This window comes from Myotis brandtii, unplaced genomic scaffold, assembly GCF_000412655.1.
Source record: "Myotis brandtii unplaced genomic scaffold, ASM41265v1 scaffold902, whole genome shotgun sequence".
Classification (NCBI taxonomy): Eukaryota; Metazoa; Chordata; class Mammalia; order Chiroptera; family Vespertilionidae; genus Myotis; species Myotis brandtii.
This window is the reverse complement of record NW_005371709.1, coordinates 580,346-595,481: the sequence shown is the minus strand read 5'-3', so window position 1 is coordinate 595,481 and position 15,136 is coordinate 580,346. Positions and strand designations below refer to the sequence as shown.

General features: G+C 47.2%; 1 protein-coding gene across 7 annotated transcripts in view; it reads right to left on the bottom strand.

The window, feature by feature from the left end:
• PKD2L1 (polycystic kidney disease 2-like 1) overlaps positions 1-14,425 on the bottom strand; it is a 33,470-nt gene extending 19,045 nt beyond the window's left edge. Inside the window, exons 1-7 of one of the 7 annotated variants that reach the window (XM_014532669.1) lie at positions 14,353-14,425; positions 13,059-13,101; positions 9,839-9,894; positions 8,667-9,708; positions 6,608-6,688; positions 3,513-3,822; positions 2,687-2,800 (exon numbers count right to left, since the gene is read on the bottom strand). In XM_014532669.1, coding sequence (XP_014388155.1) covers positions 2,687-2,800; positions 3,513-3,822; positions 6,608-6,688; positions 8,667-8,690 — 529 coding nt within the window. In that variant the 5' untranslated portion in view covers positions 8,691-9,708; positions 9,839-9,894; positions 13,059-13,101; positions 14,353-14,425. Of the gene's footprint in view, positions 1-2,092; positions 2,221-2,686; positions 2,801-3,512; positions 3,823-4,524; positions 5,193-6,548; positions 6,689-8,666; positions 9,709-9,838; positions 9,895-13,058; positions 13,102-14,352 lie in introns of those variants that run through there. The other 6 variants (XM_014532670.1, XM_014532672.1, XM_014532671.1 and 3 more) reach the window with 6 other exon arrangements.
• Positions 14,426-15,136: the final 711 nt, after the last annotated feature.

The following is a 15,136-nucleotide window of genomic DNA, read 5'->3' as shown; positions in this document are numbered from 1 at the left end:
GCCTGGAGAGGATGGGGGGCTCAGAAACTAGTATTAGTACCCTTTTACTGAATGTTGTAGGAACCATCAGAATATGAAAGCCTCCAATTTCTTCTTCATAAGAAAGTTCTTGAGGGGGCTGGCACTTTGTGGACAGGGAATTCTCAAAGTCAAAGGCAGTTAACACATCTTCAGGTAGTTTAATGGTTTCAAGGTCTTTTACTAAGAGCCCAACTCCATAGGAGCTGGAGGTTTTCGGAGGTTTAAAGGTATCAGGTTAATTCTCTATCACCCTCCATTACATGTTGGATTCAGGACACTGAAGTATAGTTTTACGATGTCTGTTGTGAGTTGAAAATAATAGTAGGTATTATTTATCATGTGCTAGGCACTGCACTAAGCATATTAGCGGGCCATTTTATTTAACCTTTACAACAATCTTGTCAGCTGGGTACGATCATTCTCCAAGACTAACAGAGGTTAGCAAACTTGCCCCAGATCACACAGCTGATAATTGAAAGTGCCAGACCTTGAACCATTCGGGCTTCAGAGGGTCACATGGAAGTAGATGGCTCAAGAGAAGAAAGTTCTAAAGAGGAGAAGGTAAGCCCCGGAAAGGCCCAACAATCAGCCATCTCTGTATCCCTCAGTCCAAAATCTGGCACAGAGGATGGGGCTCCATGGATGGATGGAAATAGAGCTGCCCTGCAGTAGAATGGGATCCCCATGAAACAGCGAGATCCCCATGGATACTCCCCACAATAGGGCTGGTTTGGCACTAGATAGAGCACCATAGAGGGATCACAGAGAGGGGATTTTTGCATCCTTAAACTTGATGACCTCTAAAGCTCACGCGTCCTGTAATTATTGGACTGAGTCTACGACTCAGACTTTGGAAAGTCACAGCTCACCTAGTATTCAGCAGTGCATTGAGATCTTAAAAAGTGGAGAACATGGGTAGAAAGGACTTATGGGCTCCAGAACCCACGCTTCCAGAGGAGTCAGAGTGGCTCGCCGTAACTCTGGGGAGCTAGGAACCTCTCAATCTTGCTCCAAAGGCTAATCTGGAGAAACAGACGTTCAAATCATTTACTCTAGAAAAAGGCTCTGCTTGTGGGTTTCAGCTGCTGTCATGGGAGCTGAAAAAGAAGAGGAACACTCCTTCCTAGCAGATGGTGAAAACAAAAATCAGTATGTCAACAAATGAGTTTCTGACAGTTGTTTGCTGAAAGCGATCAAATGAGCCCCACAAAATGCACACTGTGGGGTTGACCATTGTTCCCCACATGCACTGTCTCTTTTCAGTCTGTGCTGAGGGTCCATGGTAAACACTCAGAATTGCCCCCTCTGTCCCCATGGAGTGAGTCCCAAAGTACAGGTAGATGCAAGGGCTCAGCTTTCTAGAGGGCTCACACAAATGTGGTGGCTCACAACGATAACAAATTTATCTGTCAACACTGATATCAGACCTTCAGATTCCACTTTCAAAAGAGTCATGCATGCCCTAGCCGGTTTGGCTCAGTGGATAGAGCGTCAACCTGCAGACTAAAGGGTCCCAGGTTCGATTCTGGCCAGGGGCAAATGCCTGGGTTGTGGGCTTGATCCCCAGCAGGGGGTGTGCAGGAGGCAGCCGATCAGTGGTTCTCTCTCATCATTGATGTTTCTATCTCTCTCTCCCTCTCCCTTCCTCTATGAAATCAATAAAGAAATGTATATGTATATATATATATATATATATATGAGTCATGCAGCCTAACAACAACAATAACAAAAACCAGAGCCTTCTGTGGGGCATAAGGTACCTATTGATGGAGATACCTTAGTTGTACAATCCAAGGAGCAGCTTAATCAACACACACACACACACACACACACACACACACACTTCTATGAAATTAGCCAAACCTCACTTGTGCAAGTTTTTAAAGAAGTAATTACCTGAGTACAAAGCACCCTTATCTATAGGCTTTACAGAATCTGTTGGGCCCAACTTTATTATTATCTACATTTCTTTGCTTCTATCCCTTTGTGATTCACCATTTTATCTTTTCACTTGCTTCCCTCAAAACCAAATCTCCCCAGTTGTGTCTGTAGCTAGAGCTTCGCATCTCCCCTGTGGCCTGGTGGTCTCTTGTATGGAAGAACCTAGGCTGCATCGACCATCACCACACCATTTGCATCTCCAACCCTTTTTTTTTTCTTCAGGGATCTGAGCTCTAAGACCTGCTGAATCTTTTTCTTCCTGCCTCTAAAGAAACATGGAACAGACATCGTATAATAACGATGTGAAACCCACCAAAGTATATTTCCCAAACAGTAAGGAGTGGCCTTCTACTCTTTACAAAAGGGTAAAAACTTCCACCTGCCAATAGAGAACAGTGGCTGCTGAGTAGGTTTCAGGAACTTGAATTTAAACACTGGGTTCCCCTTGAAACTCTGGACAAAGTGACTTCTATTAACGGCTTTTAAACTATCTATCTGACTTCTCCCAAACTCAGCAACTAGTTCTTTTTAAGCATAATATCTTCAGCTGAAAAGGTCATAAATAGAATTTTGTTATTAATATCAAGATCCCAGGACACAGCCTGCTCACACGGATAGATGCTGCCCCCAAGATGTTCCCTGCAGAAGTACGTACACAGATGCTGTACACATAGATGCTTCTCACAGACAGATGTTATCGTACACAGAGACAGATGTTACTCACAGAGACAGATGTCCACCAGGAACACGATGTACACCAAAAGCTCCCGCAGGGTGGTCTTGACATAAAGTTCCCGGTTCTCAGCTGTATTCTCAGTCAGAGCTGTCCCCCAAAGTCCTACGAAGCATTGGAGAGATGCCCAGGATCCCCAACAGCAGGGTCCCTCCCAGTGATCCCCACCCATCAGTTCCTGTACTTTACTCCCATTTCCATCCCAGCCCCTTTCCTCACCCATCATCTTATCCCTTGGCTGAATCTAGCTACTCCGACCAGGCCTATCCTCCTCCATCCAAGTCCCCAAATGAAGGCATGGAAAGACCCACTTGGTCCAGGTGGGGCCGTCTAGAGCAGTGGTTCTCAACCTTCTGGCCCTTTAAATACAGTTCCTCATGTTGTGACCCAACCATAAAATTATTTTCGTTGCTACTTCGTAACTGTAATGTTGCTACTGTTATGAATCGTAATGTAAACATCTGATATGCAGGATGGTCTTAGGCGACCCCTGTGAAAGGGTCGTTCGACCGCCAAAGGGGTCGCGACCCACAGGTGGAGAACCGCTGGTCTAGCGCATCATCACATCCATGTCTTTCCTTAAACTAGCTCCCATGTACCCTTCTGGGCCCCCAGGTGATGACTGTGCAGACTTCCCCTCTGGGGAACATGGGCTGGCTCCTGTGTTCTCGGGCCTGCAGTTCTAACACAGACAATTCACAAACCTCAAAGAGGCATGTGAGTCCACCTCTTCAGATCACTTCTCCCCACCAACAAGCTGTTGGTGACCCCTTCCCCTGACTCCAGTACCCTAGGAAAACCCTCCCCCACCAGCTACCTCTGAGGCCCCGACGAATCTGGAGGCAGCAGGTGGACACCAGGGTCCTGTGTGCCTTCTCCTGGGGTCTGTCTTCAGGCTTCGTGGGCTGGGCCTGGGGGGGCACCGCACTGGAGATAGTGCAGATCCTCAGCGGCCCATGTGGGGAGGGAGGGCCACTGTAGGCGGGGTTGTCCCAGGCTTCGCTCCCCAGATTTTGCAGCTCCTGCCCCTCGGGACTTTCGATAGCATTCATGGGGAATGAGGTGGGGACCTGACACCTCAGGTGTCCACTCTCACCTGAGACAGAGGGAGCAAAGGCCCAGCCCAGCTAGGCCAGCAGCGGGCAGAGGGAGTCTGAGAGCAGCTGGTCTCGCACAGCCTCTGCCTCCTGCCTTTTGTAGGGAAATCTGCGGCTGCTGAGGGGAGGGAACAGAGGAGGCGAGGCAGGGGGAGGACCATCAATCCTGTCAGGGGCTCTCTTTCTCTCCCTTCTGCTGCAGGTCCCAGGGGAGAAGGAGAAAGGGGTGGGAGGGATCTGTGAGGCAGGGGTTTGACGAACTCTTTTTTTGAGAAAAGGGAAAATGAAGAAGATGTGAAGACTCGGGTGGAAGGAAGGAGGGGTGAAAGAGGTGAGCGCTGGGGGGGAGGGGAGAGCTGCTTGCAGATGGGGCCTGATGGAGGGATGGTCCTGAGCCCAGTGAGACAGAAGAGGTGATGAAAGAGCAATGGGAGGAGCTGGGAGAGCAGGAGGCTGGCAGACTCCATTGTGGGTCTGAGCTCATTTCCACTAAAAGCTCCTGCAAGGGCTGACATAGTTGGGGAAGTGGGGGGAGGGGGACACCACAGCCAGGGAAGAGAGACTGAAAAGTGCTGCCTCCCTAACAGGCTCAGCCAATGGTGTCTGGGATGCTTTACCCTCTGACCTTGAGCTGTCCCCTGGGGGGATACAGAGGGGGAGCTCCCCTCCCTCACTTCACCCCATAGCTGGGGGGAAAGGATAGTGGCAGGAGGACCCCCAGTTTGTAGATACCTAAGCGACAGGGTCTCTGACTGCTGATGAGGAAGGGAGAATGCCTGCAGATTTCAGGTTGTATCCTTTTCCCTGAGATCTGGTAGAAAGTTCTCGTTTCTCAGCTGTGCTCGTGGCTTGGAGAGAGCTATACCGATAGAAAGGTGCCCCTTAAGGATTTTGGGGCTCAACCCGGGGAAAGGCTAAGCCCTGATTGGGAGGATGGATAGGAGAGGACAGGGTGACCTGGGACTCCTTAAGGGGAGTGTATTACTGGGCCCAGCTCAGCTGACACCCTTACCTATGGCTCTGCTTCTACTGGACCTGGAACTATGTGTGAGCACGAAACGGAAATATGAGAGCGATCAGGGCTGACCTGCTTTCCTCCCAATCTCAGGTCTCTGAATGTAAACCCTGGCATGAGCCCTCAAGCACACCTCTGACTAGGCCCACGTCTGGCCTCTGACCACCTGCCCTGGCTCATATACAGGCCTGTGCTGTGGCCCAGAATGGGGCTGGCCCCATGCGTGCGGGTAGTTACCTTCTCCTGATGGCTGGAGTCAGGGCTACCCTTCCTCCACCTCCTGGCTCTCTATCTGGGCTGCTCTATAGCTGCACTGGCCTGAAGCCCCCGTTTCACACTCAGTAAAACATCAGCCTGGTGGACGCCACCAGTCTTGAATGTCCTCATAAAGAGATCCTGACTCTAGACCAGGGGTCCTCAAACTTTTTAAACAGGGGGCCAGTTCACTGTCCCTCAGACCGTTGGAGGGCCGGACTATAGTTTAAAAAAAAAACTATGAACAAATTCCTATGCACACTGCACATATCTTATTTTGAAGTAAAAAAACAAAACGGGAACAAATACAATATTTGTATTTGCATTCGGCCCGCGGGCCGTAGTTTGAGGAACCCTGCAGACAACCCAGGGCTGGGCCAGCTCCTTGATCAATAAGTGCAACCCAACATCTGCGGCTGGGTTGAGTAAGCAGCAGCTGTCCTACCACTGGGTCTGCTACATGGATCTCCTGCTTCAGCCCAGACACTGTTAAGGGAACTGACTCTGTCTGGGCTGGAGTTAAGGCCTCTCTTCGAGCCCTCCCAGATGGAGTTCCCGTCTCTCCATTTCATTGGCTAGTGAGACACCTTCCAAGGTGCTCGGTTTCTTTGGGAAGACAAAAAATAAGGAACGGTGCCAGTATTGACTATATTGTGTAAAATCAGCTGATTTTGTGCTTCTTACCCACAAGCTTTCAAACAATTGCAAAAGGATTCCGGCTTGCAAAACTGAACATTGGGACAGGGGTGAGGAACAGAGTGAGGAAGCTAACAGTATAGGCCACAGTAGTGGGGAGGGCAACAGGAGATGGTTTCTGATTTCTTTGGGGATAATTCTATATTCTGAGGGAGGTCTTTGATCAGCAGGGCTTTGGATAGACTCATCATATGACAGGCCCCATACTCCTGAGAGCTTATGGCCAGAGCTGGACTGCTTTTATTTATGGTCATCTACCTGAACAATGCCTTTTGCTGCTCAGTCTTGAGCACTCTCCATGTGTGTGGATCAACCCCTAATGCCCCTGAGAGCACAGGTTATGTAACAGCTTGAGAAATTTCCTCCCCAGATGCTCTTTATTTCTAGCATATTTAGTCTTACTCAAGAAGTTGCTGATCCTGTAATCAAGTAGGATCTCCTAAAGATTTTGTGCCCAGCAGTTCTCCATGTCCTCAAGTTTCTACTGACACTTGACTTTTCTTGTGTGACCCTATTAAAGAGGGCAACCAATTTCAGAGGAGTCTCATGGCTCAGACTGCAAAACCCAAGAGGCTTGAACTTGAAACCAAAACTCCCGGGTGTAATTCTTGGCTTAGCTCTTTACTAACCATCTGGTTCTGGCTCAGTCCCTTTCGAGACTTAGTTTACCACTCTGCAAAGTGTTGATAATAAAGCCTGCCTTGCTTACCCTGAGGACTGTTATAGGATTAAAACAGTAGAATATAAAGTCTTTTAGTGTACTATAAAGCACAAAACACATTTATCTTACCAAAGCATCCATCCTTGCGCATTCGCTCATGCACAGCAGTTCAGGTTTAAGGTATTTACCTTCATCCAAGACTCTGCTGTTGTTTTCCCAGGGGTACAAGAGTCCCAGAACTTTCTGCATCCACTCCCATTCCATTCCAGCTGACACCAATGAAACAGAATAAGGTCATTTCAGTGTGAGGGTATTATAAAAGTCCTGGAATGAAAGCACCTTCTTGTTGCCCATCAAATTCCAAAGACATCTTAATGATGATGCCTCTTAGTCCACTTGGTGCATTGGTCCCACTGCTTCACTGGGATAAAGTTTTTGGTCACATGCTGTCCTAGTTCAGGCATTGAGAAGAGAATTACTCCATTTCTACCATCACTGTGCTCCCTTTTTACACAATTCCCCTCCCAGACAGGTTCTTTGTGCTATTTGGATCTACTGGGCCCTGACAAAGAGCGTAGGGACATCAAAGTCTGTAGGATAAAAACTTGTGGTCCACCTCCCGTAAGTTCCCCTGGAATAAGTCACCTCCCATATTCTAGAGCAGCGGTTCTCAACCTGTAGGTCGCGACCCCTTTGGGGGTCGAACGACCCTTTCACAGGGGTCGCCTAAGACCATCGGAAAACACATATATAATTACATATTGTTTTTGTGATTAATCACTATGCTTTAATTATGTTCAATTTGTAACAATGAAATTGGGGGTCACCACAACATGAGGAACTGTATTAAAGGGTCACGGCATTAGGAAGGTTGAGAACCACTGTTCTAGAGCAAGCATGTCAAACATGCGGCCCACCAGCTGTGAGTTTGACATGCTTGTTCTAGAGGAAGGAATTTGGGGGTCATTTATAGTCCAGATTCGACAGGGAGAAGCAAGCTGTAAACCACCTTCCGTATTCCACATAGTGACTCTCAACCTTTTTCACCCCAATAAACATAAACAATAGGATACATTCTATAAGTAGTGCTATCTCGCTATGGCAATTATTCTCAATGGAAGACATTGGAAATCACTTATCTATAAGAGCTTAACCTTCACCAATATAACACCAGAGTCATCTGCATAGCAAAAGTTCTGAAATTTGAGTGGCCCAAGTTTTCAGCAACAACAAACGTGTGAGTTTGGACCAAGCAAGCAGACCAGAGTAGGCTAAGCCCCAGAGAGGCCTCCCCTGCCTGTCTTTATATAACAAACACCACTGCACTGCACCAGGGGCTTCTACAAGCCCTAGCTTCTCAAAACATCAGAATGGACAAGCCAGATCCATTGGAAGGTTTGGGTGTAAAGAAGTTCTGGCCCTAATCAGTTTGGCTCAGTGGATAGAGCGTCGGCCTGCGGACTCAAGGGCCCCAGGTTCGATTCTGGTCAAGGGCATGTACCTTGGTTGCGGGCACATCCCCAGTTGGGGGTGTGTAGGAGGCAGCTGATTGATGTTTCTCTCTCATCGATGTTTCTAACTCTCTATCCCTCTCCCTTCCTCGCTGTAAAAAAATCAATAAAATATATTAAAAAAAAAAAAAAGAAGAAGTTCTGCTGCAGTTGTCCCAGCTCAGAAGCCAAGAAAATGGCATTTTGTTCTACTTCATCAGGGGCCTCAAAGAGAGGCTGTAGGTAACCCCCCTCCACATAAAAATGACCCACTTTAGCCTTTTACTTCCTTCCTAGCACCTCCCCGATTTCATAAGTCCTGCTGGAATACTATTTGCATCTGCCATCTTTTAATAAAAGAACTTTTTGAATGAGACCCTCAGCTTTCCTCCCATTCTAGAAGACCCTCCTGGACATCCAAGTCCATTTGTCTATGCCAGTGGTTCTCAACCTTCTGGCCCTTTAAATACAGTTCCTCATGTTGTGACCCAACCATAAAATTATTTTCGTTGCTACTTCATAACTGTAATGTTGCTACTGTTATGAATCATAATGTAAATATCTGATATGCAGGATGGTCTTAGGGGACCCCTGTGAAAGGGTCGTTCGACCGCCAAAGGGGTCGCGACCCACAGGTTGAGAAGCACTGGTCTATGCCTTCTACAGAAGATTGACAGATAGAGGGAACCAATCAAACCCACGTGATGGGAGGCAGATGATACCATCAACAAAAATGAGGAAGTTAATTTTTAGTTGCCTGGAAATTTGGGTCTGAGACCATGACCACATCTCCTTGCTGAGTGTAGTCTGGACATGGAGTGCTCAGGTGGTCCTGATGCAATCAATCCATCAGCAGAACTTCAGGTGTGGCGATCAGAGGTCTGTAGCTGATGTGGAGTGTTAAGTCAGGCCACCTGCTGGAGGTGGTGGCGTGGGGAAGGAAAGAGCTCCATGGGAGTTTGAGACACCAGGCTAGAAAGAAAGGGGAAGGGAGGAGAAAGAAAGGCAGGAGAGGAAAGGGGATGTATGACAGAGAGTCTAGGGAAAGAGGGCCTGAGAGAATGCGATCCTTCTTTCCCTCAGAGCCACTCACCAAATTTCACATGAGGCCTAGGTGACTGAATGTCCCCGTGAAGAGGGAGACTGGAGCACCAGGGCAGATCCCTCTGGTGCTCACTCTTCCAGCATCATGTCAGGGACTCAACGCAATCACCCAAGGCACCTCCTTGGCCAAGTTCTGAGGCCCCCAGTACAGGAGACACATATTTACCCATCCCAAGTTCTCATTCCACAGATACTTATTGCGTGCCAACTACACGGTAGGGACTATGCTTAACTCTAGTGATGAAGCAGTAAATTAAACCACCAGATACTTACATTCTGTTGAAGAAGATAGGCACTAAACAATTACACAAATCATTTCTAACCATAAAAAGTTCTGCCAGGGAGAAGTACAAGGTGCTATGAGGATACACAGCAGGAAACCTGCATTTCTGAGGCTGAGAAGCAAAACAATGATGTCTACCTCTCTCCCCGCTTCTGGTCCCTGCATCAAACATGGTTTTCTGAGATTAAGAAATGTTTCACTGCCAATATGCACACGGAAACGGACCGAGTTAAAAGACCAAACAAGGAGAAAATTGCAACACTGCAAAAAATGTTAAGACTTAAGTAATCGTTATCCCTCATGGTCACTGGAATGCGAGTTGAGCTAAGCTTGAACTCTTGCATTAGATTCTTCATTAAGACATGGAATCCAACCACATCTTCACTCCTAAAATTGGTTATCTCCTCAACACCTGGAACAGAGATAGAAATTAATAAGAGAACTAGAGTAGCTGGTGAAACTCCATTTGGATTAAACATTTTCTGAGGTGGTGGGACTTAAATCATGGAATTGTCAGAGTCAGGAAGCTCCTCTGGACTCACCGACCAGTTCTCAAATCCTTGAGGTGGTTTTCCTCAGTAAGGAAGCGTTCACTAGTCTGCAATGAGATGAAATAAGTAAGATTACAGGTAGTGAATTTTTCCATATTTTTTTAAGGACTCTCCTTAGTATTCTAAGACTATGTCTCCTCCTTTTTCAGTAGTTAAATGCATGTGTTTTGTTTTGTGTGAGTTTATTGTTTGTTTGTTTTGGTTAATCCTCACCCGAGGATATTTTTCCCATTGATTTATTTTTTATTTTTATAGAGAGTGGAAGGGAGGAAGAAAAAACATTTCCTGAGGTGATGGTTTTCACCTGTGTACTTATCTCCAAACTCAAGTTGTACACATTAAATACAGGGGTGGGCAAAAGTAGGTCTACATCTATGAGTACACAAAACACAGGGTTTATTCTTGTGTTATTATTTAATTATTTGTTTTACTTATTTGTGTTACAACTGCAAACCTACACAACTGTAAACCTACTTTTGCCCACCCCTATATATACAACCTCTTGTATGTCAATCATACCTTAATAAAGGTCAATTATACTTCAAAAATTTTTTTTAATTTCATGAACAGGAATTCAGAACCAAGAGCTTTATTTTTTTATTCCATTGGTTCTTTAATCCCATATCTAGAAATCTATCTTGATATTTCTATCAGCATAATTAATACATTTTTTGAAAGCTGAAAAAGAGAAAGCCCAAGTATCCAACAATGGAAAAAAAGGTTAAATAAATTAGGATACATCCACATGATGGGTTGTTGTGTAGAAATTAAATTTTTAAAGTAATATCAAAAAATTTCTATATGTGACACGGCACCAGAGTTAAGTTAGGGTTTTTCAAAATGCTGACACGCCGAGCTCAAAAGGTTCACCATCACTGGTCTAAGGTCTCAAACCTGGATGACTGGAAGGATAGTGATTCTATTAAAAGGAGGTGCGGGAGAAGGATAAAAAGGAGCAGGTTTCAGCAAGAAGGTGATAAATTCAGATTTAGATATTTTGGAGTCTAAAGTGTTAATAGGACATTCAGATGAGTTAGAGCTTGAGAGCGTAATGAAGACTGGGGAGAGTGAGGTGGGGATCATGTGTTTATTAGAGCCACAGAAACAGTTGAGATTGTCAAAGGGTTAAATAAAGACAGAAATGAGCTTAAGGAGTTTGGGGAAGAAAGAGGAGCCAGAAAGGGAGAGAATGAGTCATAATCAGAGGAGAACCAAGGATTTCCAAGAAACAAAATCAGAGGAGTATTTTAAGAAGGGGGTGGCAATTGACAGTATCAAATGGTGCTAAAAGGTCAAGAGTTCTCATAAAAGCCTTTGGATGTTTAGACTAGAATCTTTCAGGTGACCTTGGAAAGTGAGAAGGGTATAGATGCTTGATTTGGAGAAGTGGGGGTGTAGAGGTTAAAGGGGTGTAGTGAGGAAATGAAAGAAGTGGCTCCATTTAACTGCACAAGTAATTTATTATTTATTGAACACCCAACATATGACCTTCTTACATATCTTTTGGGGACGTCCCATGAAACTAAAACTAACCTTTCTCATCTTCATGTTCTAAAAGTGTCATTTCATTCCAATTTCTCTTTTGGTGCTGATTTTTAAAAATAGCTTTATTGAGATACTAGAGGCCCAGTACACAGATTTGTGCACCAGTGGGGTCCCTCAGCCTGGCCTGCACCCTCTCACAATCCAGGACCCCTCAGCATATATATTATATACAGTTTTAGCCCTATCCCCACAGGCCAGATCCTGACAGGAGGGAGCCTGATTCTGTGTGTTGAGCATCTGCCCCCGGTGGTAAGTATGTGTCATAGCGACTGGTCGACCGGTCGACTGGTCAAATGGTCACTTAGGCTTTTATATAGATAGATACTTCACATACCATACAATTTAACCAATCAAAGTGTACAATTCAATGGTTTTTAGTATATTCACAGATATGTGCAACGATGGTGCTGATTTTAAGGAGAAACGCTTTGGATGTAAAGTTTGGAATCAATTCCTATAATATATGCTGTAAATGAGAGAGAGAAGACCCCAAACACCAGAACAAATTCTCTACTCGCACCCTCTTGAGCAGAATCACAGAACTGAATGGCAGCCTAGGTTGCTTTTCCCATAATGGCCACCAGGTGGCAGCAGGACCCATGTCCTGTCTGTCAGTAAAAAAGCAGATGAACCAGTTTGAGGGCCTGTGTGTTCAGAGGATCCCCAACCTAGGGACCATTTTTTTAATTCCCAGTTCCTTCCTGTTACTTATTATTTTCTTCTGGGTAACTCTAAAGATTCATGTCACCCTGCTGGTATGACTAGGTGGTTGAGCATAGACCCATGAACCAAGAGGTCACGGTTGCAGGCTCGATCCCCACTAAGGGGCATGCAGGAGACAGCCGATCAATGATTCTCTCTTATTGGTCTTTAACCCTTCAGTCCGCAGGCCGACGCTCTATCCACTGAGCCAAACCGGTTCGGCTTAAAAAATTTTTAAAGGTTCATGTCTGGCCCTGCTAACAGGTCTTAAGCTGTGGGTAGTTATCATTCTGGAGATATACCTGGCTGTCTTCTATGTTAGTATGCGTCCTCTGAGGAGCAGACACCAAGACTGAATAACGGTTTTAGTGGGAAAAACACCTGTGAGAGAAAATAGGCAGGGAGCCAAGGAAGGCAGGGAGAACTGTCAGACCATGATGAACGTCTGATCGAAGGAGAGGGGGTAGGAAGGTTGGGTGGGTTTCCGCAGTGTAGTTAGCCTAAGAAAGGTTTGCAAGACCTTCAGGGAACCAAAACAAACCATCAGGGGAATTCTGCGTCTCCCAGGAAGAAGCCTACCTTGGTATCCCTGCCAAGTTCAATTATTGGTTGGGCTGCTCCTAGGACACGGACGTTCCCAGGCTGCTCGCCTGGAAGGGTGGCCCAGGTGAATGCTGTTGGTCAATTATTCCACTGGTAGTGGGAGGTCTACGAGGCCCATGCTTATGGTCTCCACAACTTCATAGCATCAGCCTTCAGGAGACTCTACCAAGGGCCTTCTGTGTTCGCCACCACTGAGGGGACAACTGAATCCCCACCTCTCCCTTCACGTGCTGATTTCACTCTCCTCTCCCCACCCCTCTCCCAGGGAACAAAGAGTGGGCCCCTCCATCTGCTGCATCTGACTCTGTTTCTGCTTGTCTGGATGCACCCAGGTACATGCACCTTCCCAAGCAAGTCCTACCGTTTCCATAACTCTGCCTTTGGCTCCTTCTTGCTTGTAAGCCCTGCAATGTGAACAAGATAATGGGATCAGGTGGGTGGTGGCTTCAGCCCTGACCCACAGGCCCACCTACCCTGACAGGAAGCTGGCCAGCACCAGGCCCCATCCCTTTACTAAAATCCCACTATCTCCGATGACCCTCCCTTGGCACCAGGTTATGGCCTCAGTCAAAGCCTAGTACATGACAGGGCAGCCACACATTTGCCAGGTGGTCCAGAAAGCCTGGTAGCTCTTGGGGGTCAGGAAGAAGAAGTTGGCATTTGTCTGGGGAAAGGAGAAGACTGCTGGGTGCCTGACATGACAGGGACTGACTGGGCCAATAGCCTCTGTGGGCTTCCCTCATGTTTTGAAGGCACTGCTATCTCTCTTTCCACCTGGCCAGTTCTCAGCTGGAAGACAGGCTTGGGAGGGAAGGGATGAATATAGTTGGCTCTCTTGGCTGCTGCTTGAAAGGACATGGGGAAACCAAGGATTCTGCAAGAGCATGTCCGGGCCAGAAAGCATTGCAAACCCAGTCTCCTAGGGAAATAGGAGGAAATAACCCGGGCTGTAAAAGGGGATCTAGCCAACCCCTGGTGTGGAAACAGCAGAGAAATAGTCTGGAATCCCGCATGATGACATCACTTGACACCTTAGACATAGTTATTTTACATCTTAGGTAAAGCTAAGGGCAAGTGCGGGATTTTCCCTTTCTTCTCTTGGGCGGGGAGAGGTGGAGAAGAAAGGGGGAGGGGGGGAATGGAGTAGAAGGAAGATGACTCCCAGAGGCCTTTCAGACTGGAACTTGCCCAGGGGCCAGGACCCTAGGTTCCAGGGTTTATGGAGGATGGATGGGACCATGGGGGCAGTGGTGGGTGGTGGGAGGACAGAGGAGGATCAGGACCCAGCAAATCTCCTTCCTCCTGTCTGTTCAACATGTTTATTTCTGTGCTCTTCAAAGAAAATCTGTGAAGTAGCTACAACGCACCTAACAGATGTACCTGATACCTCCCCACCACATGGTCCCCAGTGCCCCACCCCAGTAACCTAGGCTGGTACAACTTTCCTGAGCCTTGTAAAAGAGGGGTAAAGACGTGGGTAAATGCCAATAGATTGTCAAAGCACATAAGTGCACATACGTAGACATTTTTAAAAATTCCAAACGAGTCTGTTTCAAACCCATTCTCTTCCCCTAACTCACTCTAGGGGCCCCTCTATAAGAAAGGGCCCCTCTCCCTTCCCAGAAACTGTACCCTACTTAATATGGTATGTTTACCCTTTGCCGACATCAGATACTACCCTGCTCAGTTGGCTATTGTGCTTTGTCCTGTTTCTCTTGGAGATCTGTGAGCTCCCCAGGGGTGGGCCCAGAACTCTGGCTCCATTCTCCCTCCCACAGAGTTGGGAGGGAATTAATTGACTTTCCCCTGGGCGCTCGGAGGGCCCAGTCAACACTCAATCCCCAGGTGGATACATTGGCTCAGAGAGACCGAATGGAAGAGCAGCAGACACTTGGCCGGAAAAAGCTAGAGGAGTTTGGGAAGGGGGGGGGGGGGGGGGACACAGAAGGAAGCTTGGCTCTGAACACAGCCAGCTGCCCTCTGGACCTTGCAACCCCGCTGAGCCCCACTCAGCTGCTGTGTTAGCGCAAAGCAGGGTGACATCAGCGGGGGAAGAGGTTACTGTCAGGCAAAGGGAAGGCAAGGGGCGAGTGGGCTGGCTGACTGTGCACCTTCCTGAGCAGGAGGCTACAGGACTGGGAAAAGGTTGCCTTGGAGGGAGGGGAGAGTTCTGGCAGGGGCCTGCTTGTAGGGAGGGAAAGAGGGGAGGAAAGAAACAGACTGAGGGGTGAAGGCTGGAATTGGCTAAGGTCTGATACCTTTCACAGATGGGAGAGAACGGGCCCTGGTTTGAACTTCCGGAAGCCAGTTGTGACCTCCCTCAGGACACTCTTAGCAACTACAGAAAGCAAATGGGGTCTATCTCTCTCTGACCACAAAGGCAAGGCTGGGGCAAGCCCCTCCCCTCTCCCCACTTTGGCTCCAAAGCAGTCAGGGCAA